General features: G+C 45.3%; 1 protein-coding gene across 1 annotated transcript in view; it reads left to right on the top strand.

Moving 5' to 3' along the window:
• Window positions 1-7125: 7125 nt before the first annotated feature.
• Window positions 7126-27689, top strand: part of LOC119647065 (proprotein convertase subtilisin/kexin type 5-like) — a 71882-nt gene continuing 51318 nt past the window's right edge. Inside the window, exons 1-3 of the mRNA XM_038047826.1 lie at window positions 7126-7435; window positions 14757-15467; window positions 25380-26327. Of these exons, the coding sequence (XP_037903754.1) occupies window positions 7261-7435; window positions 14757-15467; window positions 25380-26327 (1834 nt within the window). The 5' untranslated portion in view covers window positions 7126-7260. The remainder of the gene's footprint in view (window positions 7436-14756; window positions 15468-25379; window positions 26328-27689) is intronic.

Genomic DNA, 27689 nt, shown 5'->3' with positions numbered 1-27689 from the left:
ACGACCCGGACGTTCAAACTGCCTTCATCCAGATCGAGAAGGCGGCAATTGGCGCGAGATCCTGGGCTGCACATCAGTGAAGGCAAGACAAAGTATATGGTGTCAACGTCAGCACCAAAAACCAACCAACCAACAAAGTCAAACCGCACTGGTCAAACGGGAAGAATAAAAATAGGAGAATACAACTTTGAGACCGTTGACAATTTCTCCTATCTAGGGTCGAAAATCACAACCGATAATAGCTACGACGATGAAATCCGCGCACGATTGTTGTCAGCCAACAGAGCCTATTTCAGCTTAGAAAAACTGTTCCGCTCGAAATGTCTCACCCCGGGGTCAAAGCTCTTACTGTACAAGACTATGATCTTGCCAGTCCTCATGTATTCCTCGGAAACTTGGGTTGTTAGCAAGAAAAATTACGAACTCTTGACCACGTTCGAGAGAAGAATCCTTAGAAGAATTTTTGGCCCCTACATGAGGATGGACGATTTCGTAGCCTACATAACGACGAAATCTATGAGGGATACCATGACCGTCCGGTTGTGGATAAAATCCGGCTCAATAGGTTACGGTGGGCGGGTCACTTAATCCGTATGGATGAGGATGGTCCAGCCCGGAAAGTCTGTAAGGGCAATATCTATGGTAGATTGACGAGGCAGACCCTGCCTTTGGTGCAGCGATGGCGTAAGTGAGGACGCCAGACAGCTTTTAGGGATATCGAATTGGTGGACTTCGGCGCAAAACCGGGTTGTCTGGAGTTCTTTATTTAGGCAGGCCTAGACCGGATACCGGTTGTTGCGCCGTTGATTATGATGATCATTTAAGTTTTTGACCAGCGCATCGTGTGGAAGGGAGGGGGCCGCAATAGCCAGGAACGGGGCAACGCGGTCTACTAATACCGGTTCAGTGCACTTTACTCGATCAGAGTCCAGAAGGGGTTGGCTCCTGATACACGCCACGACTACCACCTTGGCAGAACTAGGCTTACATCATCCCATCTACGTCGACAAGGAGTTGCCGACGGCTCCGGGAACTCCCCGTGTTTCCCGGCGTTTATCAGCCATTAGCAGTTCGCTCTTCATCGGAAAACTTTCTCCAGGCTACTTCCTAGGACCCAGGTATTATGCCAACTAGGGAAATGGAGAGCATGTCTTTCACAAATTTCTGTCTAGTGAGGCCTACAGAATTCGTGCCTCGGTCTGTGACTCCTTGCCGCTTGGAAAGTTACAATCTATTGCGTCTATCTTCATGTGTTTTGGAGACCCTTAGTGAGTAGTAAACTACTACTAGCTTCTCCACCACGATAAGGTGGTGCCCAAGAGGCAGTCCGTACTAACATGGGGAACTCGCCTTCATTCTTTCATTTTTAAGGTTTTGTGTAAACACAAAACCTTATTAAATCGGTTTACCGTCTGTCTGTCTGTCTGTCTGTCCGTCACACGCATTTTTCTCGGAGACGGTTATAGCAATTGACACCAAATTTGGTGGAAAGGTGGAAACTGTGAACGCTCACACATACAGTGAGTTACATCCTTTTACGTTGAATTTAAGGGGGGTCCCCATACATGCAAAAGGGGGGTGTACAATTTTTTTTCATCAAATATAGTCATGTGGGGTATCAAATTTTCGAAGCCGGTCTTAGTTTTGATATCTCTTGGAATCGTGGGGAGTGCGGAGGGTTGAAAGTGATCATTTCTTTAAGGGGGCCATTCTCAGAAACTACCAAACCGAAAAATCTGAAAAAAATCAGGAGGCTGCCAGTATATGGTGCCTTGGCTCCGAAATACCTTTCATACCGATATCTGTTCAAAGAAAGTTAATAATAGTATATTACTATAATTTTTTGTAATTGGCTGGAAACCCCCCTTAAATTCATCCTTGCGGCACGAAATTCTGCAGTGATGTAGGCTATAATGTAGAGCATGATCATACCAAGTTTGATGGAAATCGCACTATTACTAACAAATTTATAATACGTCGAAGTTGTTGCTTCTTTGAAAATTGAAGACTATCAATGTCAATATCACTCGAAAGTGGACATATGCATATATTACGTGCTACGTACTAAGAAATACACAAAACCTTTCATACCTGAAGCGTCCAGCTTCCGGTTTCCCGACTTGTTTCATTTTAAAATAATTTATTTAAAAATGGACATATATTTTGAAATAAAAACTGCGCCTGCACCTAGAGCGCGAGAAGGCTTATTTACTTACTTATTCTAACTTAATCTAATCTAATAAATAATACTTAAATCTAATTCTTATAATTAATGTTTTTACAGCGCTCACAATTTCGCGCTTAACCTCTGTGCACCACTACCAGGCAAGGAGTGTCGAAGAGAGAGACAATGGCGGATTTTAATGCAGAGCTCAGAGGCCTTCCCAGCCTTAAGAATGTGGCTAATGGGGTGGAGTTAGTCCAGATAAAGTTGCCTCATGAGTGGATTGGGGTGATTCTCTGTCCTTTCGAAGAATCTTTCTAATAGGTTGACAGCGAACTCTCGAAGAGGTTTAACTTTTGCTCGCCTGTACACTTCGGCGTTGCGGCCGCACTTCTTGGTTTTCCAATTGTACGACAAGCCGACGCAGTGTCTCAAAATTTTGCGCTCGAAGGACTCGCACTTCTTCACAGCTTTGATTGAGCAAGAGATCCATGTAGGGGCTCCGGTCGGTCTTATGAGTACTTTGTATAGGGTCAGTTTAGACTTAGTGCAAAGACCTACTCTTTTACGAAGAATAGAGTAGATTTTACTTAGTGCACCGCGTGCTCTGCTGAGAGCAAGATTAAAGTGGGGGTCGAATATTAGGTGTTCATGAAATAGCATTCCCAGGTATTTCATTTGTTGTGAACTGTTTACTACGGTATTCCCGATGCGTAGCTTTAAGCGTTTAGCTTTTCTGTGGATAGATCTACATCCCAAGTATCTGGATTTTCTCCGAAGAGTAATAAGCTATGTTTTGGCCTCGTTGATTTTTATCCTCCAGGTCTGGTAGTACTTGCAGAGTATTTCTTTATAGCATTAGCTGCCTTACCGGGTCGGAGGCTCGCGGAGAAGATAGGCGTGTCGTCAGCGAACTGTAATAGTTCTGTGCCGCTCTCTGGGATTGGAGTGTTGGCCGTGAAATTGTTGTAGAGTGTAGGTCCTGAAATGGATCCCTGCGGTACTCCAAAAGTGACCGGTAGGAGATCGGAATAATCATTTCTCACGCTGACGTAAAAATGCCTATCTTCGAAGAAACTTATTATAAGTCTGATCACCAGAATAGGGAAATTAAGGCTGATTAATTTGAAGATGAGTCCGTTGACCCACACGGAATCAAATGCCTTTTCAAGGTCTAAGGCACACACTACTGTGGACTTGTTAAGTCTGCTACTCACTGAATCGTGAAGGTAGCTTAGTGCATGTTAGGTCCCGTGCTTTGTCCAGAACCCGAATTGATGGTTCGGAATAATGTTTTTCCGATCGCAATGTTGGACTAATCCCACTGTCCATACTTTTTCGAAGAGCTTGCCCAAGCTGGAGAGGAGAGAGACGGGCCTGAAGTTTTGTGCTTCGTGGAAGCCGCCTTTTTTTTAATGGCGATTATCTTTGCTACTTTCCAAGTAGTGGGAAAGTAACCATTATTGATGCAGTTGTTGAAGACTGCAAGAAGGAACTTCATTGATGCCCTAGGGAGGTTTTTGATGACAATATTTGCTATGTCATCTGGTCCGGTTGATTTTTTGCCGTTAAGGCTTTTAGTGATGGCTGCGAGCTGTGATAAGCTCAAACAGGTTTTTGGGTCATTTGTTTTGCAGGATGGGTTAAAGGTGGAGAAGGTAGTTAGTTTGAGTGAATGCTCATGAAGAAAGTCTTTGATTGTCGTGTCTACAATCAAACTGACGGCTTGGTTGTTCCTATGTTAGGTGAAGGAGAGTTTAGTTGATTTAGGAAAGACTCCGCGAGTATTTGAGCTTTCCTAGCGTCACTGCCGATGTTTTCATTGTTCTTGGTAAGAACGAAGTTTTTGGATCTGTTGCGGCCTGTCAGCCTATTTATGTGTTCATATTAGATATTAGATCCGGGTTTCACATCCGCTAGCTCGGGTGAGTTCCTTGCTACGGAATTGTTCCACCATTTGACGGATTAATGTACTAAGGCAGTTAATCCGCGAAATTAACACTTTATATTCCGTGTTAGTTTTGTTGCCATTGTTGTGGAAATTTCGTTTGAGATTTCTGCGCCAGATTTGCCGGACTTTCAGGTGTTTCATTATCTCGTGCTGCAGTTTATTGAACTGAATCTCATCGATTTTGAGGAGCTTCGTGTTTCTGCGTGTAGCAGAGTTGATGGCATCAGTAGCCAAGATGATGGCCTCATCGATTTCTTGGTCTGTTAGGTTTTGCGAGACAGTGATTTTTTTCGGGTTTAGCTGTGGTGCTAATTCTGCCCTGAATTCATCCCAGTTAGTATGGGCGAATGATCTTATTGCGCTGGGTACTCGCTTTTGCAGTTGAGAGTTTAAGGAAATTAAAGTTCAACTGCGAAGTGATCGGACATCCCCGCTAAAGTTTTGCACGTTAACACCTGCAGTGTGAGAGTGGCGTCTGCGGACATTAGAAAATAGTCAAGTATTGACTGACTTGCAGGCCTTGTTGGTGTGTCTGGCAAGATCATCTCAAGCTGGTTTAATGGACTTTGATTATGGATTTCGAGGGCAACCCCATTTCGTTTTTTTGTCAAATCGCCCCAGGAAGTGTGCCGTGAGTTAAAGTCCTCACCAAAAATTAGGTATTTAGATTTAGACTGGAAATCGCTCAAGATTTGTAAGTCTTGGCCTAGTTGTTCAGAGGGAGAGTTACATTTTATGTAGACTGCAGCTATTAAGATGCGCCTATTGTCGTTAATTTTAACTAAGGCCGCTGCTGCGGAACAGGTCTGCAGGTTTTTGATGGAAACTTCCTTAAATGCATAGTCTTTTCTGACTAAAAGGGCGGTACCGCTGTTGGTGTCGTCCCAGATAATATTATATCCGGTAAAATTAACGTTGTGCCTGCTTGTCTCTGAAACACAGAAGAAGTCTGCTTTCAGGGAATCGACCAATTCTTGTGCGGTGGCACGTTGGGCGTGTGAGGTCAAGGACGCGGAATCAAATGTAACGATTTTTAACTCCATAAACTCATCAAAAGTTGGATAGCGGCTAATTGTCGCTGTTCATTTGTTTGGGCCGAAGCAAGAGTTTCGACCAAGTTTTTGAAGGCCAACTTGTTGCCTTGAGGGACTTGAGGGGCTGTAGTTCTAGGAATAGTGTTCCTAGTAGTTTGGGTCGGAGAAGTTTGGGGAGGCTGCAGCTTTAGGGAGAGTATTCCTAGCTGTTTGAGCGTAAGAAACGTCCGGTTTGGCCAAGCTTTGTGACATCTGAGTCACCGCCTGTTTGGCTTTCATAGTCTCGGCATTTTTTTTGCCCTGCTGCCCTGCTTCCCTTCTGGCAACCTTGTATGCCGGGCATCCGCGGTAGTTGGCGGGGTGTCCGGACTGGCCGCAAGGAAGTTGGTTTGTCTGCGGTGGGATTTGAGCATTCCCCTCGTACATGGGCTTTCGTGCACCTCACGCACCGTACGATGGAGCAATTGATGGCGATATGCCCGAAGTTTTGGCAGCTGTAGCACTGCACTTCTGAATCGGCTTGACTTTCTCAAGCGAAATTTTCTGGTGAAGGAGATGTTTCACCTTAAATGCATCATTTAGATCTTGTTCTGACTCGAAAGTAGCCATGAACAGCCCCGATTGCGACTTCAACGGAAGCGCCGGGTTCAGGCTGTGAGCAAGTTTGTCGACTCGCGTGACTATATTTGACTCGCTTTTCAACTTTAGGTGCGGGTACTCTTCGTTGAGTTCGCGCATTATGTCAGCCCGGTCAGTCTGTCTATGAAGACCACGGACGACTAAGGACTGAGTCCTTAAAGCCGGAGGGGTACTGGTCGCGGCATGCAGTCCCTTTTCCTTAATAACATTGAAGATCGCTGCATGATCCTCAGGGCTTTGGGCAAAAATGAGGGTCCTATCGGCCCTCGTATTTTTTAGGATTGATTTTAGCCCTTTCTCTTTAAGTATCCTCAAGAATTGAAGAACATTGATTTTATACTCAGTGATGGGCGGAATTTTTGCTTTTTTTGGGCGGAGTGCCAGAGGATTTACCGGTGGGGCATTAACTCTCTTTACACTCACCTTTTCTTTGTTTCTCTTTTTCCTACGCTGGACGAAGTTGAACTCGTCGCCTTCCTCTTCTTGGATGACGACGCACATCCCTCCATCTTGATGATGTTGTTGATCCTTCTGTTCCTGCTCATTCAGTTGTTGCTCGTGTTGTTGTTGTTCATGTTGATGTTGCGTTGTTCACGATGATGTTGTCGTTGTTCGCGTTCTCCATATTGCAGATGTTGTCGTTGCTGCTGCTCCGACGTTGCGATTGGCATCCTCCCTTCCAGGGATGCCAAGCGATCCTCTAGCTGCTTTATAATTTTTTGCTGACAGTCCAGCTGCTGGACCATCGCGGCCTTTTCTTGTTTTAGCTCCTCGATTTTTTCGAGGAGGGTCGCGAGCGAACTGCCTTCACTCTTCACCAGTTGCAGTTTTTCATTAAGAATGAGCTCACCGTGGTCACCACGTGGAGATAGGATTTGGCAGCAAAGCTGTTGGATTTTGTGTCTCATCATGGGGATTAATCCACGTTTTCGTGCTGGGACCATCTGTTCTCCGCCATACAACCATAAATATGCAAACAAATATAATTCGATTAATTATCTGCTATATTCGGTTGAAAAAAGATTCGATTGGAATTTTTACCGGGCGGGGGTTTTCAGAAGTGTTGGGAAAATTTATATGAACTATGGGCAACTAGCAAATTTGAAAAGCTGCAACCACATAGTCGAACCAATGATTGTTTGAACGAATATTGGTTCACAGTTTGAGGGGCTTCGAAAACCTTAATTTTACCTTAATTTCACCTAAGTCTACCCTACCTTGAAGGAAAGTAACGAACATGAGATAGTGAGAGAGCTTTCGATCTATCGTAAACTTTATCGTCAGCCAGATAACGACCAGCCTAAAAATTTAGGCCCGCTGATAACCAATCACTGTGTCTCGGAATATCGATATCAATATGATTCCCATTCCATCATTGGTGACTGCATAACGTGTTATTAACGAGCAAATATTGGAATATATTTTGACAAATTGGAATTTATTGGATCCGTTCCTGGGTGCTGTTGAAAAAAATGTCGAAAAGTGAACTAGGGATTTTCATATGTCTGGTGTTAGTGGTAGCTGCACGAGCAGAGGATAGCGATGTGGAGTGTATAAACTGCAATTCAGCCGATAAGTGGGAATGTGCAGGCAAAGTTGAAGATATAAAAGGAGCTTGTAACGGTCCTGCTTGCTTTACATATTTAGGTGAGTTGGTTCAAAGGATCCACAAGTTACTTCGAACTAGTGAAATCCTTTTTATGATTTAATCTTTTTCACCATTCTCAACATCCACCCTACTAAAAAGTGAAAATCTCTAGGAAAATTCAAAATTCCTGGGTGACTTGTCAGGCAAGGCAACTGCGCGGCCTCTTTCATTTAATTATTCTCGAAAGGTGCTTATCGTTATCGCGGTCACAGTGTGTGTGGAGCAGTGAGATTAATATATCAATACAAGTACACTGAAGTGTTATTACCAAATAAACAAAGAAAATTATAACCACAAGATCGATCCAAAGTGTATGTTCGAGATATAATCCGCACACGTAATTTAATTTAATGGGAAAGCTTGTTACTTGCGAAATTTGTTTTATTGATTATGTGACTGGTGTGCTACTCCCTATAATGTGACTAAACAAATACGGCAGGTGTCTGTACGATGGTGAAATATCAAAATGATATGGGGAGAATGCATTTATTAGGGTATGAGTGGGGGTGTGCTCTATAAATTACATGAATTACTAGATTTCCAAAATTGAAAGTTGAAAAATTTAATAAGGGAGGAAGAACTAAGATAAGTAGGCTCCAGTTCATGCTTTTTAATTTTCATCTCCCCCTTGTTATGTAATGAACATTAGTAAAACTTTTCAGGATTCCAAGCTTCTAGACAGTGGGGTGTTTGCCATACGAACATCCGACTACAGTGGGCCTGGCGAGATTTGCATTCACTCCACCCCATCTCCGCGGACCCCCAGTTCAATGCTACTTTGGGGCTAGGGTTTGTTTTGAAACACTCGTACTTCAGGTTCATTGGGTTTCCCTCGTCCTTACTTCAATTGCGGAAACCGTAAACCAGCTGCCCTTCGATCCCAGCATTTGCGCAACTCTACTCTCCAAGCTCACTGTCCTTCCTAGCGTTTGACACGTTCAAGACAATTCCGTGAATAATTCATCCCAAATTAATGCCCTATGAGAAACAGGGTAATCTTGTAGTTGTTCTGGTGGTTTAACATGAGTACCTACCATGTAGGCAGCCCCGTCAAGACTGGCACAGCGGTACTAGTTTATAAAGAGTGCAGGCTCAGCATTCATACCAATGGATACAAGGCCTATCTAACACCTCTGCCGTAACCAAGAGTACGGCACCGCCCCCAAAAAGCTCTTCCCGCGATGTAGGCATAACTACCACCATCTTCTTCTTCTTTTTCTTCAGCCTTTGTCCCGTTCATAAGCTTTGTCGGCTCGTCGTGATCGGTTTCCCCATTTGGTCCAATCAAATGCCTAATCTGGATACAATCTCATGGTTTTTCAATCCCCATCCAGCGTATCAACCCACCGTTGTTTCGGCCTGCCTTTGGCTCGTTTACCATCGACTTCTATCTTCAGACCAATATTGGCATACCATCGAAAACGCCTCACTCGTAATTTTTCCACGATCGGTGCAACCCCATAACGATCGCGGGTATCCTCATTTCGAATGTGATCAAAACGTGTCACGCCACTAGTCCAACGCAACATCTTCGTCTCCATTACCGCAAGATGCCGTTCATTGTCTTTTATAGTTGGCCAACATTCAGAACCATAGAGGGGGAAAGGATGTACGACGTTTCGGTAACCTTTAGATTTGATTAAGAGCTAATACGTCGATCACAAAGGACACCAGTATTGAGACGCCACTTCATCCAGGTCGCATTAATCCGTGAAGCAATTTCATAGCGCAGTTCTCCAATGCTTGATAGCCTTGACCGGAGGTATTTAAATCGTGCAGTTCTGGGCAGGTCACTGCCGCTGATAGTGATTGTGCTCGTTTCATGGGGATCAGTCGTAAAAAGTTCAGTTTTATTCAGATTGAATCTGAGACCATGTTGCATAAGGCGATCATTCCATTTTTGGACAAGTTGCTCGAGATAATTTTTGCTACTAGATGCTAGGAAAACATCATCTACATAAAGCTGTGTGTAGGCCGCTGGACGTTAGATGTCCCATGTGACGGCGTCCATGACAAGAACAAAGAGGAGTGGTGATAGTGCGCTTCCTTGATGAACACCAACAGAGACACATCGCGGTTTTGATATATCCGCAACACGTCGAACTTTACTTTTCCGATTGTGGTAGAACAGTTGAACCCTGCGCACTATTTCTTCTGGCACTAAGTTTTGTCGTAGAGTATACCAAATAAGTTCGTGTAGCACACGGTGAAACGGTTTCTCTAAATCCAGAAATGCAATATAACGAGGGCGATGCTTCTCACGGTGTTTCTCCATGAGTAACTGCGCAGCGTGTATTGCGTCAGTAGTTCCACAGTTTTTGATAAATACGGCTTGATTCACGGTTATTTCAACGATTTCGCGAATACAGTTGTCAAGAATGCGTTCAAAAGTTTTCATGATATGGGATAGTAACCGGATAGGACGATAATTTGGACATTCTGCCGGGCTACCTTTCTTTTTCCATATTGGAACTATGGTACTTTCTTTCCAGTCAGATGGTGTTCTACCTTCCTGAATAACCCGATTCAAGAATTCACTGAACCACAGTGTTGGGTCACATCTTTTCGCTTTCCAGAGCTCAGATGCGATGTCGTCAGGTCCTGTGGCTTTCACGGATTTCATTCATTTTATTGCCTCCTCGATTTCAGTTACGCCGACAGTTAAGTCCTTGGGTGTTTGACGTAGGTCCCCGTCGTGGAGACTTAATGCTACGGTTTTCTTAAGACACAGATTGATTTTGTGACCAAAATCAGTGCCCCGCTGTGACAAGCAACAACGGTACCAGTCTATACCAAGTGCATGGCTTAGCATTCATACTGGTGGATGTAAAACCTGCCTGCATCTCTACCGAACTAAGGAGTACGGCACCCGTGTTGAAATGCAACACCACGCCGAGGCCCGAAGGTCTCTTATCGCTTGAACATAACCACAACCCTCATGAAACTCCCATTAAGGGGTCTGCCGCAAATAACCGAGCTGTACCCACATACAACGGGAGTTCACCTGAAGTATGATAGTCCAGGAGCTATCTCAGTTCCTATGGTACCAGTATACCCCTGGTAAGGTTTCGTGACCAATTTGCCACTTCAGATTAGTCCTCGTGTAGACTCGGGTCTGATCGCCCTGATTAGGCCTTTGGAGCATTCGCCTACTGCATCACGACTGGCAAGCCAAAGTGGGTACAGAGTCTCCCGGTGCCATCACTATGGAGGTTCTCCTCGGCGACTTGGTTTTGGTTTGGCCGACAGGGTTGCTGCCCCGTCTTCCTCACCGCCACCTCTGAGCACCTAGGGCTGCATACAGTAGGATCGAACTGACCACCCTCGAAATAAGGAGTCGACGGCTCGGTCTTGGGCCACCTATGTTTGGTAGCATTCTCACAACCAGCGCTCCGATGTTATATGCTTTGGTTGCTGCACTCTCCACATGCAATCTGAAATTTAACCTCTGGTCAATCATTACACTTAAGTACTTAAGTGCAGGCTTGGTATGAATTGTTTGCGTTCCAACTTTGATCTTCATGGAAGTGCACTTTCTCCGCTTGGTAATAAGCACTACTTCCGTCTTATACTCTGCGAACTGTAGACCAGCATTCTCCAACCAGGATTTAATCTCATAGATTGCTTTATTTGCATAAAGCTCGACATCTTCGAGAAGGCGTTCAACGCTTCCTTGAAGAGGACATTTTTCTGCTGATCAGCAAAGGAAAAGGGGACCCGAAGCTCCCGTGTGCATATCCAGCGCTGTGTATGCTTGACATGACTGGGAAAGTGCTTGAAAAACTTACCTCCAATGGAGTTCGGGTTCCAAGCATGGTGGTACGCGGTGGAGGCTGTTAAGGAGGTCGTAACGCTTACTTTCGGAAATGCCTTTAATTCCATAAGATGGATAGATAAGCTAGGCACATTAGAAAACTCATTCCACGTGCCAAGCTATCTCTTAAGAATATTGAGGGATTATCTGAAAGACTGCCCCCTGTTCTATGAGGCACTAGAGGGCCAGAGGAGGATGGAGACCACGTCGGTAGTAGTATAAGGATTAATCCTTGCACGGGACCGAAGAGTCGCGCTTGGTCGGTTATGCACACATCGTTGTAGCACTTATTGTCGGGTGCAATGTTGATCAGGGGCGAAGCAGACCTGGTGTTCTGATGCAACCGGTAAGTGGATATGGTTTCAGCCTTGCGTTTGGAAAAACCGAAGTAGTTATATTGACCAGAAACAGAATCCCGACCCTGTGCCCCATATCGATCCTCGAGTTGACTGTAAAGTCAAAACCCGCGGTTAAATCATCATCATCAACGGCGCAATAACCGGTATCCGGTCTAGGTCTGCCTTAATAGAAAACTCCAGACATCCCGGTTTTGCGCCGAGGTCCACCAATTCGATATCTCTAAAGCTGTCTGGCGTCCTAACCTACGCCATCGCACCATCTTAGGCAGGGTTTACCTCGTCTTCTTTTTCTACCATAGATATAGCCCTTATATACTTTTCGAGCTGGATCATTCTCATTCACATGGATTAGGTGACTCGCCCACTCCAACCTGTTGAGCAGGATTTTATCCACAACCGGACGGTCATGGTATCGCTCATAGATTTCGTCCTTATGTAGGCTACGGGATCGTCCATCCTCATGTAGGGGGCCAATAATTCTTCGCAGGTTTCTGCTCACCAAATTTGGTAGAAAGGTGGGAGCTATGAACGCTCACGCATACAGTGAGTTACATCTTTTTACGTTGAATTTAAGGGGGTCCCCATACATGCAAATGGGGGGTGTACATTTTTTTTTCAGCAAATATAGTCATGTGGGTATCAAATTAAAGGTCTCGGTTAGTACTTTTCGAGCCGGTCCTAGTTTTGACATTTGTTGGAAAGGTGGGGTATGCGGGGTGGTTGAAATTGATCATTTCTTTAAGGGGGCCATTCTCAGAAACTACCCAACCGAAATATCTGAAAAAATCAATAGGTTGCCACTATATGGTACCTGGGCTTCGAAATACCTGTTCCAAGGCCTCGTGAACTACTTCCTTCGTGCTTGCATTTATTTCGACTTCATGTTACAACTTTGTATTTTTTGATATCCGGCATAAGGTCTCCTTTCTGAAACTGTCGAATGTGGCTAACATTATCCCTCAAATTGGTTTGGTCTGTCTTCACTTCCCTGGCAGAATTTGGCCCTTCACTTTGTTTGATGATTACCTCTGACCGTATCCTCGTCCGATCTCTCTTTTTATGAGTTACCATCTTTCTCTAGGCTTCTAGATCGTCTTCGTGGGGTCCCTTCCTTTTTTCTGGAACAGCGCCCGCCATCTTTTTTTGGGAGTTTGTTGTCCTGTTGATCCATTCAACCGCTTACGCAGTCTCCTCCCTTCTTTTCTCGCCTTTCATCCTGGGTCTTACTGTACGCTGACCTAATGACCATGGAGCTTATAGTCTCCGGTGTTCCTATGGATTTATGGCTGTGTCATGTACAATGGACCACTACGGTCCGAGAGGCGTTGCTCCTCCGTATTTCATATATATACACATTCATACACCCCATGTGGCCAATCTCTCAAGGCTCTAGTGCCTCTTATTACCTTTGAAGAGATCCTACGACAATTTCTATGCCCTTCTGTAGTGCTGGGAAGATATTGTACCCTCAGGCTGATTTCTGTGGTGTATAGGTTCCCCCATCCTATTTTACTGCAGTTTCCGAGAATACCTCTTTTGCTGGCTTCCAATTTTTCTTATTCCTCTGTAGGTTATTGGGGTGTCAGGTAGAATGTTGTTGTCAAATGCTGTAATATAGGACCCCGGGAAATGAGAAATAGATACACCCTGTCCTCCTTCGCTTTGCTTCCTTAATCATTTGTTGTCCCTATTTGTTTCAGCCAGGGAACGGTTTTTTGGAACTTTGTTCTCATTCTGGTTTGGTTCCTGTTACACCAAGATAAATACTTTAATGACGTGCTTGTCTTACCCCGACAGCTGGATTGTCTCCAGTTCTATTTCTTTCCTGATATAACCGCCCACGTCTAGATGAGCTATGTTATTGCTCAGGTGTTTTATTTAAGAGTCTCAATCTGTTCTCTTAAGGTGTGTGCCTGTCTGTGACCCAACATAGAGGTTCATCTGACACTCCATAATTCTTGACTAGCCCATTCATAAGAGTAGTCTCTAGGGTTAAGCTTAGTACCTTTTCCCTGGTGCTGGCTAACAATGTTGGCGCATTCCAATATTATATATTTCTAACGTTTTGTAAAGGATGAATTCAAGAAAGTGCTCATTTCGTATATACATAGGTGTTGCTGCTTCCAGCCTAACGACTAATCTCGTTATCATTCCGGTGTTGCTATCTGAGAAGTGGCCCAATGCCACGGCTCCGTCCCGAATTGTCTTTCGGTTTCCAATAGAACTGGAATTGAGGTCTGCAATCAGGAACTCTGAAAGGCAGCTACATTTTAAATTGGGTTTAGGATGATACAAGCTCTTGGTTTTTCGTACAAGAAACCCCAAATTATCTGCATATTTACTGCTGGTAGACTACGAATCCGCTCTCGGTACGTCCAGGGTTCTCAACCAGCACTATTTCAGTGTTATTTTTAAAAATCGGACTTTCAATTACTGTAGATGATTCTTTGGCATGGTGGATGTGAACTAACTCAGCTATCTTGGTGCTGATCATTGGTTCCAATAATGGTTGGAGCTCTTCTCCAAAATCGGACTATTATCCTTCTGGTCCGACAATCTCAGTGCTTTGCCATCTGTCTTGAGCTCCAGGAGAACCAGGTCCACCTTCTCCTTCTCAGTTGGCACCAGCCTACATCCTTGCTAATTCTGCCTTTTTGGCTTCTATGCCCTTCGCGATTCCTTCGGAGATCTCGCTAGCCTTTCCTTCCGATGTACCCTGCGAAGTAGATTTCATTAACTTCTCTGTATTCACATGCGACTGGACATTAAGAAACCTGCAGTTAATGAGGCATTTACGGGATTTTATTGCCTCCAGGGATCGGTCAACTATCCTGATCGTAAGCAGTTTGCCTTTGCCTACCTCTACCTAGTTTCTATCATGGTCGCCATCTCTTAGATAAGAGCTTGGTGAACGCCCCTCCTGTACCGATATCAATTTGTCTCTGTAGCTTTGAAGCACCACGTTCCGGCATCAACTGTTTGCAAGGAACGAGAAAGCAGAAGCGCATTTTCCTGTAGTGTAGGCGTTTTGCATATTATGATCAGCGCATTCCTACCTGGACCGCACCTCGGTCCAGTTGGGAGGGAATTACTTTCCCTGCCTCGTCAAATATCAGCTTCTAAATTGATGTTTTATTTGTTTTTTAGATAATGGAATAACGAAGCGAGACTGTACGGGACCAAGTAGCGGTTGCAAAAAAGGTGATCCATTGTGTAAAACCTGCAATGAAAAGCGATGCAACTCTGAAATTATTCCGGAGAATAGGCCAACATGTATTATTTGCGATGGTACTGTAGACTGCATCTCTATAGAATCCAACGCGAAAGGATACCCGTGCCAAATTTATAGTGAAAAAGCAGAATGCTATACCTATGTAGCATCCGAAAAAACCGTCAAAAGAGGTTGTGTTGCTGATAACTTTAAAGACTGCACCACTGAAAACTGTCGCACATGTCCTAATAGTGATTGCAACAACGATGATATCTTCACCGAGTTTTCATGTTATAATTGCACTTCGGAAAATAATGGTGCCTGCAAAAGAAAGGATCCCCCAGGAGATAGCTGCACAATAGATGATTCGATTGGAAAATGCACAAATAAAGTTCTTATAGGTCGGACCTCTGAATGTTTCACCCAGTTCGACGGGGATGTAGTGATCCGTGGTTGTTCGAATACGACGATGACAGGCGATGTATCTACTTGCGCGGAAAAAAATTGTAATTCCAAATGCGTTTCGGACGTGAAGTGCCATGTTTGTGATTCTAGCAAAGACAAAAACTGCGCTGACTCCGAAAAGTTGGGAGAGAGTAAAGCATGCGATAAGTACGTTTCGACATGCTATCATTGTGAAACTGAAAGTAAGTACCTATCTACGTTTATTTATACAATTTCTTCACTTGTAATTGATAGATACCTTAAAGGTGAAACGCCTTTCCGAACGGTCTACTGCTTCGATGTTCAACATCTTCCAGAAGCATTCCTCAAAGAATATCCCAAGTACTTTTGTTCGACGAGTCTCCTTATTATTATTCTGTTAAGGGAAAATCGTACAGGGTCCTTAAAGAACTATTGTGGCCCTTTTGCTGGTTATAGTGTACCTATTAATCATAGTATCTCTAGCAAGCCTATAACCGTAAGGAACTTTAGTATATTCCCTGCTTTCGGATGTTTCAACTTTGCATCTGGTATTGAGTATCCTCCCAGATACCTCGACCTACTTTGCGCAAGTACCAGACACTGCCCCAGGACGTGTATAGAGGTCTCATCACACTCCGCACAAAACCTGCAGGCAGGTCGATATTCCTAGCTTCGCTAGGTGATCGCTTAGCCGAAAGTGGCCAGTGAGAATTCCCTCTATGATTCGGAGGTTCTTTTTGGTGAGGTTTAAGCAATCCTTTGTGCCCATGAGTTCGTATCCCCCAATAAGCACCCTGGATTGCTCCATTCCTGGTAGACCCGCCCAGTATAGTTCCCTCAACCTTTTCTCTTTATTTCTTAATGTCATAGCCATGAAACCATTTCCGATTCCACAGAAGGGCTCTGGCCCATATAATGGCGTTCCTGCTTCTTTCTTGGCTCCACTGCTTCGTTGCCTTTCAACTCCGAGAATCCAGACTTTGTTGGACGAGCCGAGTGTATTCAGTCTCTCAAGGTATTCCCATACTAGTTTATAGTTCACCTGGCTGGACCTAAGTGCCTTGATTGCTGCTTGACTGTCGGTGAGAATGGCAATGTTCTGTTCCCTGTAGTTTCTTTGGAGATTAAAGGGGGCACATCTGTCTATGGCGTATATTTCCGCTAGGAATATGCTAGTATACCTGCCAATGACACCGGCATCCGTTCCCTCTGCTGTGATGGATCCGTCAGTGTACCAAGAACTCAGCTGCTTATTTAAGCCGTATGTCCCAGCCATGCCCTCCCAGTTTGCCTTGTTTCTCCAGCTTGTTTCAAACTTCTTATCAAAGCGAAACCTCGCTATCATGTTATCCCTTGATATCAGTAATTAGGGATACCGCCTAAAAAGAATGTCAATCTCCAGCTCCCCGCCTCACTGATACTCCCGGACATCCTGAATATTTTTTTTGACACATTCAATTTATTCATTTTATATTTACAAAGATCAGCTTAAGGCTATTACTTAATACTAGAACTTATTTCTAACGACATTAATCTTACCTAGAAATTAACCTAAAGCTTAATAATAAGAATAATTTACAGTTTGACTTAACCTAAGCTTACAAGCTAGTGGGGGGAAAGTCAGGAAAAACCCCCCATAAAATAGAGATTGTTTAAGAAACACGGAACCGGTAAAGGGATGGGAGAAGGATGCGTAAGGGGAGGGTTAAAACTATTGGGAGATGGAGTAGACAGTGTCAGAGCGATGTAGATTGTAGGGCCGATGGTAGTACATTAACTTACCGTTGCGAAAAACGCGACCTAAGGAGTGAAGGTTTAGGATGTCGGAGGGGAGGACATGGGTTCTAAATGGGCGGTCTGTAGGACTGATGTGTGAATAGATGGATTCTCGGACTAGGCTATTATCATGATTCAGGGCTTGGTAAAGGAACTTTATTAGGGATTTGATGAGGAACACGTCTAAACGGGTTGAGTTGACCCGGTTGTAGACGGCTTGGTTGGAACGGGGATGGGAAGGGCCTAGGGATATTCGGAGGAACTTCCTTTCGTTAGCTCGTAGGCGCTCCATTTGGTGTGAAGTTAGATCGCACCATGCTACGAAGCCGTACGTCATTAATGGACGTATTAGTAGCTTGTAGCAGTAGAGCTTAACGTTAGGACGGACAGGGGACTTGTAGTTGAGGATGGGCCATAAGGATTTCAGACCACTTGTAGTGTTGGAGAGGATCGAATTAACGTGAGGAATGGGAGAGAGACGGGAGTTTAGATGGATGCCTAGGTATTTTGTGGATGTGACGGTGAGGATTGGGTCTTGGCCAATTTTAATAAGGAGATCGGAAATGTCGCAGCGCATCTTGAAGGTGATTTTGATTCTGCCTCGAAAGACGATGGCATGGCATTTGGATGGATTGAGTAGGAGTTTCCAGGAGATGAGGTAGGAGTTGAGGGATTGGATGGAGTGGTTTATACGGGATTGGGCGGCACGGATATTTCTGGATGGGGTATAGAGAATTAGGTCATCGGCATATTGAAGAGTTTTAACTGTGTAGGGAGTTGTGGTGGAATGGTGAAGAGGGATATCTGCAGTGTAGAGTGAGAAGAGGGTTGCCGAGAGGACCGAGCCTTGTGGGATGCCTGCGGGGGGACTGTAGGAATCGGATAAGGAGTCGAGGACTCTAACTTGGGAATGGCGGTTGGAGAGGAAGCTAAGGATAAGTCGACAAAGGTGGGGATGAAATTTAAAAATGTAGGAAAGTTTGAAAATAAGGCCTTCGTGCCATACGGAATCGAAGGCCTTCTGAATATCTAGGAGGCAGGCGGTGGTGGGGATGTTGTTGTTTAGGTTTTTGTAAAGGTCGGATTTGAGGACGAGGAGGGCGTGTGATGTGCCATGTCCTTTCTTGTTGACGAACTGGAAGCTGGGGATGGTATCGTGGTCGGAGATGTGGGAGAGTAAAAGGTCATGGATGGCAACTTCAAAAATCTTGGAAAGGGAGTTGAGTAAGGAGATTGGGCGGTAGCTATTGGGATTGGATGCGGGTTCTTGTTTTTTCCGAATGGGGACGATGTGCGCTTGTTTCCAAGGCGTGGGGAAATGTGCTAGGATGAAGCAGTGATTTAGGAGTTGTGAAAGCAGAGGACTTAAGGTTTTGGCGCACCTCTTAAGGATAATTGTAGGGATTTTGTCAGGACCTGTGGATTTTTTGCTTTTACGGGAAAGGATTATCGATTCGATGGATTCTTGGGAAAGGGACGGGATTGGGTTGCAAAAATGGGGAGCGGGACCTGGGGGTGGAATTGGTAGGCTGGTGTAAACTGGGAAGTTGGACGTAAGATCAGAGAGGTGTTGAGAAACTGAAGATTCGGTAGCAGGGTCTGAGAGGCGGAGGGTGGTATGATGAGCTGCGAGAAAGGCTTTCGCCAATTGGTCAGCATGATCTTTAGGTGACGTGTTGTGGGGAAGGGTGATGGGAGTTTTGGATTTGGCAAGATGGGGACAGGTGTGACGGAGTTGATTACAGGTTTGGTTGTTTATTGAGATGCCTGCGAGTTTGACGGTGTGGTGTTCGGCGTAGAGGGATTGTATTTCGGATCGGATGGTTCGAGTTAAGGAGTCGATACGTGTTTTGAGGGAGTTGAAACGGGGATTATATCTGTTCCGGTGGAGTTGGCGGCGTAGGGTGGCTTTGGTTTTTATTAGGTTAAGTATGTGGGTGGGGAGTGTGATTAGGTTATTATAGTTTAAGGGTCGGAGAGGAATGGTTTGGTTGCACACCTCTTGGGTGATTTCGGAAATCTGGGCTATTGAATTGTCTAGAATCTCTGGAGAAGGAGAGGGTGGAAGAGAAATAGCAGAGAGTCTGTCAGCAAGTCTGTAGTTGACTAGATTCCAGTTGGCTTTGGAATAATCGGGAAGGAATTTAGGTTGGGTTCTAGGGAGTTGGTCGTTAATGTAGAGTTCTAGGACTACACCGTCATGGTCACTTAGGCCGGGAACAGTTGGGAGATCGGAGGGAACCATAGGGAAGTGGGATTGGGTGAGGAGATTATTACTAATGAGGAACAGGTCAAGATAAGAATGGGAATTGGATGCGTGGTGGGTAGGTTGATTGGGTGGGAGAAGGGTTAACTGTAGGGGGAGGGAATTCTGGGAATACCAGTTGGCTAACCTGTTGCCATTAGGGTTGGGAATGGAATTGAACCACATACTGTGTTTGGCATTCAGGTCGCCGCCTAGTATGAGGAAGACTTGTTTATTTTGGGATTCTGGGAGGCCTCTGAGGAAATGTATGAGTCGGGTGAGGTCAGCTGGGTCAAGGATCTGTTTTGGGCAGTAGAGGCTGCCGAGAAAAGTGATAGAGGAACGGGAAATGACCGCGATAACCGTAGTCTCGAGGAAAGGAGTGATGGATGATGGGACAAAAATTTGGATGGAGTCTATGTGATTGGACACTAGGATAGCTGTACCTCCGCCCGGGCGGTTTATGCGATCGGTTCGGAAGGAAGTGATGTTGGGGAAGGAGAGTTTATGGATCGAGTTAAGCCTTGTTTCGGTGAGGAGGAGGAAGTGTGGATTATGGGTGTTATGGAAGTTAAGGAGTTCGTGTCTCTTTTGCCTGCTCACAATGGAATTTGGGTTGAGCAATACCACTTTAGTGGACATTGCTGGGAGAGACTTGGCACAAGAAGGAAAGTAGGGCGAGGCGTTTTTCCATAGGGGAGGAAAGGGAATGGTAAGTGGGAATGAAGGAGTTGAGTTGGGAGGCGAGTTGAGGAGTCGGCATATTGAATAGTGAGAGGATTTCACTATCCAAATTGAAGGAGTTGCTAGGATGGGTGGCGTTTCTGGCTATGGAAGCATAAGAGAGTGGCTGGCTTTGTAGTGGGATAGAATTGATAGATTGTCTAGGGTTGTGGAGGGAAGAAGTTTTGGGAGCAGGGATTGGGGAGGGCTTGTTTGGTTGAGGAGCTGTGTTTTGGCGTGCACGGGCTTGTACGAACATCGGGCAGTTGCGATAACTCGCCGGATGCGTATTGGAGCCACAGTTTATACACGTGGGATTTTGGCTGGGAGTCTTGGGGCATTGTCGGGGACCGTGGGGAGTGTTGCATTTAACGCAACGGTAAGGTAGATTGCAGTTGGATGCGGCGTGTCCAAGTCTCTGACAATTGCGACATTGGGCTATTTCGTGGAATTGAACGGGTTCAAAATTAACAAGGCAATGGAACATCGCCCTGGCCTTGGATAAGACGGATTGTTGGAAGCCTGGTTTGAATGAAACCAGGAAAAGGTGGAGGGATTTGCTGTTTCGCCTCGATGAGCTCGTCTCATACGGTCGAACACTAACTGCGTCTGCAACACCGAGCCGGTGGAGTTCGCCGAGAACTTCATCAGATGTGTAGGTGAAATCTAGTCCCCGGAGAACTAGATTTACCGGCTTTTGATGCGCTGGTGTGAAAGTGAAGAAGGGATGATTCCCTTCTTTCAGTAGTGCTTTCGTCGTTTCGAACTCCGTTTGGTTCGAGACGAGCACATGTGTGGAGTGAATACTGGTTTTCTTGAGGGAGACATTAGGGGAAGCACTGATTATTTTAGTTGTAACAGATCTTGTACTAGTTGGGTCGGCGCGAATAATTATGGGGGGAAATTTTTCCTGACTTTTTCCTTAGAAGCAGGTGTACTATTCTTATCGCGGATTACTGTATTTGGATGAACTTGTTGTTGAGATGGATTGATTGTGTTAGTATTGGTAATCGGTTGTTGAGTTCTGGAGAGATCAATGTTGGGAGTAGTTGCTGGATGTAGAGTTATTCGTTGTATGGTTGAAGTGTTGAAGGTTGGTTCTTGCTGGATCGGTGTGTGTGTCATTAGTTGTTGGCTTGATTGCTGTTCGTTTATTGCATTGATGTGTGGTTGAGATGGTGAGTCGGAGAGGATTTGAGTTTCTGTTTCTTCTAATGATGGTGGTAGTGGTGTTAGCTGATGCGAGCGGGTCATTGTCTCCGCTTCGTTGTGTGTGTGCATGAGTTGGTTGCCGTATTTGCCGGCACAAAAATTTCGGTAGTCGGCCATTTTGCTGGCCAGGTTGGTGAATGTTTCCTCGTTATCGAGGATCCCGGGCCCGTCAATTCCAAGAAGAGACATGAGCCGGAGGTTGTGGATCATTAGTCTCTTGTTGGTTTCTGAGATTTGGGACAGCCGGCGCTCGAGGTCGGCCATTTTTAATTCAGAATCGCTGTCCGACTCGGAACAGCATTCTATCGAAGCAGCTGCGGGGCTGCTCGGTGGTGAGGAGGGGTCGTCAGGTTCCCCAGCAGGGTGGATCTTTTTGCAAGGATCCACCTCCTGGGGGGATACGGACCTAACGTCCACATTGCGTTTCGACATAGTGTCGAAACGCAATACAAAGTCTATTAATTCTACACGTGTTTAAATGTTCAAATGTACTACTGCACTAGCACTACAAAACTAACTACAACTACGTACAACTACTACTACTACTACTGTTACACAATTGAGTCTTTAAGTCTTTAAGGAACACTCACTCGATTCGGAAAGAACGCGTCCGTACTGCACGACGTACTGACTGACAACTGGACATCCTGAATATTGCCCTTCTTGCCTGCATTTATAGGTGCGGATGGGGAGAGGTTAATCCCAGAAGGGCCTCCAGGGATACCGTTGGGCATATCCTCATTGCCCCACTGATACACACGCAAATCAGTCTTTGGAGTTTGTGTAACTCCATGGCTTGTGTGCTGAATTCGGTTCATTCTGCCTATTTCAGTATATATCCAAAGTAGTATCTTCGGGCTGCAATCTCATTTTTTTCCTGCTATAGATCTACAAGTCATCAGAGCCCTCGTAGCTTTTGGACAAGTGTTTCCGACATGTGTCTTCTCTGATTTCTGTTTCTCGTCTAAGCTCCATGTCACATAACCTTATGGCTCTCAGGTGATCAAGCTTACGTCTCCTAGTGAATGGTACTATGGTGGTTTTGGCTGGATTGATCCCCAGTCCCACCATCCTGCACCAGGTACTAGTAATCCTACAGCTCTTACAGATTAAAACAATGTCGTCCGTGTAACCCTGGACTTGTATTCCAGTATTTGTTAGCAACACAAGGAGTTCGTCTACTACCATACTCCACATAAGCGGCGATAGTACCCCGCCCTGTGGACAACCTTGAGTAGTGTTCATGACAATAGAATTTGTACCTGTTGGTACTTCTATTTGCCTGCTTTATAGCATTTTACCCATCCAGAATGCCAGGGTGTTTCCCACTCCCTTGCGGCTCAGGGCACTTTGTATCTCTGTGTGCGATATCTATCCAAAAACGCACCCAGTGCTATTTGCTGTGTTTCTATGGCATCCCATTGTACCTCCGTCAGCTGATACCAAGCAGTTGACCGTCCTGCCCGGTAAGCGCGTTGACAGTGATGTAGGGGATTACGCTTTAGAACGTTAGTTCTAATATAGTTGTCTATGACCTTCTCCACCGTTTTGAGTACGAACGATGTTAGGCAAATTGGTCTGAAAGATTTAGGGTGAAAAGGATTCTTTTCACCCGCTTTTGGAGTAAAGACCACTTTTGCCCGTCTCCATGCCCTTGGTATATATCCCAGTGCTATGCTCCCCCTTACCACCCTCAGAAGAGACTCTAAGATAATTCCTAGGCCTCCCTGGATTAATACTGGGAAAATGCCATTTACTCAAGGAGATTTCAGTGGTTTAAAGTTCCCACTGCCTACCTTAGCCCAGCTTCTGAGCATACCTCTTTTGCTAGTTTCCAGCACTCATTTCTTCTCCTTTTTTTCGTTGTTGGGGTGTCAGGTAAAATGTTGTCGCCTGCCACCGTGGGGTAGGACCCCGGGAAACGAGTGCTGAGAAGCAGGTGTACCCTGTCCTCCTCATTCTCGGTAAATGTTCCATTTTCCTTCTTCAAACAGACAGAGGATATTCCCCTGTCTTTCGCTGCAGCCTTACAAAGCCTAGTTGCTTCTGTGATCTGTTCATCTCTTCACAGAGTTCCCTGTAGCTGTTCCGTTTTGCTTCCCTGATCGCGTTGCTATACATACATCTCTTCACGGAATTCCCTAAAGCTGTTCCGTTTTGCTTCCCTGATCACGCTGCTATACGGAGTCAGTGCATTTTTGTACCTCTGCCAGTCCCCGGTTTGTTTTGCCCGGTTGAAGAACTTTCGTACCTCTGTTTTCATTCTGGCCAGGTTCCTGTTCCACCATGGAACATCCCTTGATGACTTAACTCTCTTAGCCGGACAGCTGGCCTCATATGCGTCAATGACGACTCCACAACTGTTTCTAGTTTCAGTTCGCTCCCGATGTCACCGCCTCCTTGAAGGTGGGTAATGTAGTTGCTTAAGTGCGTTGCATAGGATTCCCAATCCATTCTCCTGGGATTCCTTATTATCCTTGTTATTTCGGACTTACCCTCAATGTCGAATCTGATTATTCTGTGATCAGACATAGAGGGTTCATCCTACACTCTCCAATTCCTGACCATTCCGTTCATTACAATATTTCCTGGAGTCATGTCTAGTACCTCCTGTCTAGTGCTGATGATAAATATTGGTGTCTTCCCTAAGTTATATATTTCTAACTTATTGCTACGAATAAATTTCAGAAGGTACTCACCTCTTCGATTGGTGTCGCTGCTTCCCCAGACTTCGTGGTGGGCGTTGGCATCGCAGCCGGGGAGAAGTGATACCGCCCTCTTCTCCCAATGCTTCATCAGTTTAAGGACTTGTTCCGGTGGAGCCCAGATTTCGTCTCCTGGGAAGTATCCCGATCCTACGACTGCCTCTCGAGTGCTCGTTCCGGCTTCCAGTGAGACTTGGATAGCCACAAGGTCCCCGGTTAAGAACTCTGAAAGACATATATATTTTAAATAACGTTTAAGAATTATGCAAGCTCTTGGTTTTTCACAAGACGGGTCTCAAATTACCTGCATGTTTCTTCCTTCCAGACCACGATTCTGCCCCCGGTACACCCGGGGCTCCTGAGCCAACACTATTCCAATGTTCTCCTTGGAACTCGCCCTTGCAATTACCGCAAATGTAGCTTTCGCATGGGCTATCTTAATTTATCTGGGCTATCTTAGTGCCGGATATTGGCTCTGTTATTTTTTGGAGCTCTTCTCCATTGTCGGAGTATCGCCCTCCTCCTCCGGCATGACGTTTTCCTGCACGTGGCTGTCCACCCTGAGTCCTGGCAGTCCTAGGTCCAGGTCGTCCAGCTTTCGCTTTTCACTGGGCAGTAGATCTACTTCCCTGGTTGTTCCGCTCCTTTCCGCCTCTATGGATTTCGAGACTTCTTCGGGGACCTCGGAATACATTTCACCCGGTGTCTCCTCCGAGGTGTCTTTCCTCGGCTTTTCCCTCCTCTCTCCACCAGTATAAAACTTGGTTGAAAGCGTATCCCGGAGATACACAAATTTCGAAGTCCATCTCTTGCACATTTACTCGACGACAAGGTCTTCGATACTTTCCTGCTCCTCACGAGTGAGTATTTGCTTGGGAAACATTTTTGACAGTATGGCCAGTTGAATGCCCTTGACCGCAATAGCATAACTAATGGCGGGCTTCGTGAGTCCTACTTCCACCCCTGACCTGCCCGGGTTTTCTCCTCCTTGGGTTCAGGTTTGGATTTTTTGAGAGCATTCTCTTCATGCGGGCTGATCTCTGCTGCTCCCCGCTTTCTCGGCTCCGGTAAAGATGGCTTAGGTCTCCCCTAAGCCTTCTTAAGGGCCTCTTCTGGTTTCAGGCCTTCCTTCAGATACCGCAGATACCATTTAACACCTGCGTCACTGGGACCTGTCTTCTTCCTGACGTGTGATATATCTATCTCAGACGTGCTTTCGTTGGTCTCTCCTTTTTTGAAAACCCATCAAAGGCCGTTTCGATAGCCAAATTTCGTAGCCGTATGGTTCGTCCCCAAGGCGTTGTTGACGCTTCAGTAACAATACATTTTGAAACTTTGAGATTGCTAGCCCACAAAATTCCTTCCCTTTTAGTTGTATTTTACGACAATAATTGAGTTGCTCAATGTGTCAAATATTTTTCTATGAGCTTGAAATTATTTCTAGATTAATAATTTACCCTTATTACCAACAGGTGGTGAAACTCTTCGTGGATGCGGAGTGAGCTCTGAGACAAACGTGGTATGTAAATTATGTCGAGATGACGACTGCAACAAGGATGCTAAGCTGCAAAAGTCATGCTACTCATGTGACTCAAAAACAGATTCCAACTGCATTCGAAACCAGAACATTGAGACGAAATTTTGTAAGACTAGCGAGGACGAATGTTACGTGATGTATGATGAAAATGACGTCACTACCCGTGGCTGCAAGAGCGAAATAACCGCAGAAAACTGTGAAAAACTTGGCGATAACTGCAAAACCTGCAATACACACAATTGCAACAAGGATATTCTAGCTCCCGAATCACTTTCCTGCTACGTCTGTAACGACGAAAAGGACTGTAAAGCAGATCAGTCAACTTTAGCGGTAAAGGCGGTACAATGCAATGACCCAAAGGATCAGTGTTTCATGTATTCAGAAAAAGGAGAAACAATGCAACGAGGATGTTTGGCCCAAACTGGTCCGGAACAATGCAAGAATAATGATCCAAAGTGCGTTAAATGCAGCACCAACGAATGCAACTCTAGAGCATACCAGGGATCCTCAGGACTAAGTTGTATCCAGTGCACAGGAGACGATGAAAGCTGTCCTTGGCAATTTACAGCCAGCCAAGCGAAACCATGCAATGAAACGCTCTACAACAAACGAGAGTTATGCTATTCATTGTCGCTTGGAGGGGGAAAAGTAGAACGGGGATGTTTGTCTGACAACGATGTTTGTACCTTGGAGAATCCTGATTGTCGTGTCTGCTATGATAGTGGTTGCAATACAGAGGCATATCAGACATGGTCCTGCTTCCGATGCCGCAGTGATGAAACCGGACAATCCAGTTGCCTCAAATCTCCTGTAGATGATTTTAAAAGGAAGTGCGTGTATGCACCGACCGCTGAGAAGCGAGGATGCTATATTCGAAATTACAGTAAGTGCTAAATATTTTGATAGACCATAGCTTTTAGGATCCTCGTTCAGTTAATCATAGCATTTATACGTGGGTTCCTGTGAGGTCTGTGGATTGGTGCGTAGACGTTGAGCCGATTGAAAGCGGGCATTGAGGTTTTTTTGCTTGCATCGGATTGGCCTGCTTCCTACAATTTTGACAAGGTTATTGCCCTTGCGGAAATTAGTGGAGAACACGCAACTCGCAATTTACTCACTTAGGACTTTCCTCCGGTTAGAGCACAAGGCTGCTGGAAGGTCGCGATTCAAATCTCACTGGTGGCAGTGGGATTTGAATCGTGATTTGACGTCAGACACCAATCAACTCAGCTGTCAATGAGTGCCTGAGTCAAATCAGGGTTATTACCCTCTCGGAGGTAGCAGTTCGATGCTACATGGTGGACCCCCTGTCAGTTTTCACATTGAAGAATTTGCTTCTTTTGATCGGTTGATCGCTTCAGGTGGATTAAGATCGTCAATCTCGAAAGAAACATTGAAGAGGCTCATTCTACGACCTTTTTCCTTTTTTTTTGGAAAGAGCGAAAAGTTTCGTCTGATTCTGGGCCATTCTTGAGAGGTATTTCATGATTTGACCTGTTTGAGTTTTTGGCAATGGAATTGACGATAAAGTTTTATGTGACCCTGAAATTCTCAGTCGGTGGAGTTTCGAAGACCCCCATTTTGGTACTTACAAGTGATCTTGATGCCTCGATGGGCCGGTCGTCTTTTGACCGCCGGTGGTTTTTGTAGGTCAGGCTTCCTTGGGTTGATAGATCTTCTTTTCCTGTTATGGTGTTTTAGTCCATTTTTCGCGTAGGTGAATGCATTTACGTACAGAGTACTGGACTCCCACAACTGTGCCCCGTGAGACTGCCTACTAAACACTTCCCCATTGTCAGAGAGCTAGACTGAAATCGTGTGTCATATTACTTCAGGTTAGCCTGCGAGCTCACAGCCTTCAAATCAGGGAATTCCTTTCGCCAATGGGAGCGAAGAAGAGAAAGGGAACTGTTAGTTCAGGGAACCCCTGCCATCCGATTCGTCCACCGGTTGAGTTATTTTCTTTGCAACGAGGACAACTAGAACGCAATGCATAACCCGGCTCCACTTGCCAGCACTTCTCAGCATGTCCTCAACGATGTTGTCTGGAGAGAGATACGCTGTGTACAAATAGAGGTGCTGATGAATTCCATGCCACCGTCCTCAAGAAATGAAAACGTGGGAAGGGTGTCCAATCTTTTGCAGACAGAAAATCTCCATGCTCACTTATGAGCTAGGAAAGGAAATAGTTAGTCTCACTTTGTTTCCGATTCAGCCATGCGCCTAAGTAGTTAATGAACCGCGC

This window comes from Hermetia illucens, chromosome 1 (assembly GCF_905115235.1).
Source record: "Hermetia illucens chromosome 1, iHerIll2.2.curated.20191125, whole genome shotgun sequence".
NCBI lineage: Eukaryota > Metazoa > Arthropoda > Insecta > Diptera > Stratiomyidae > Hermetia > Hermetia illucens.
Note: the sequence above shows the minus strand (reverse complement) of the source record. Positions and strands in the feature narration are given on the sequence as shown.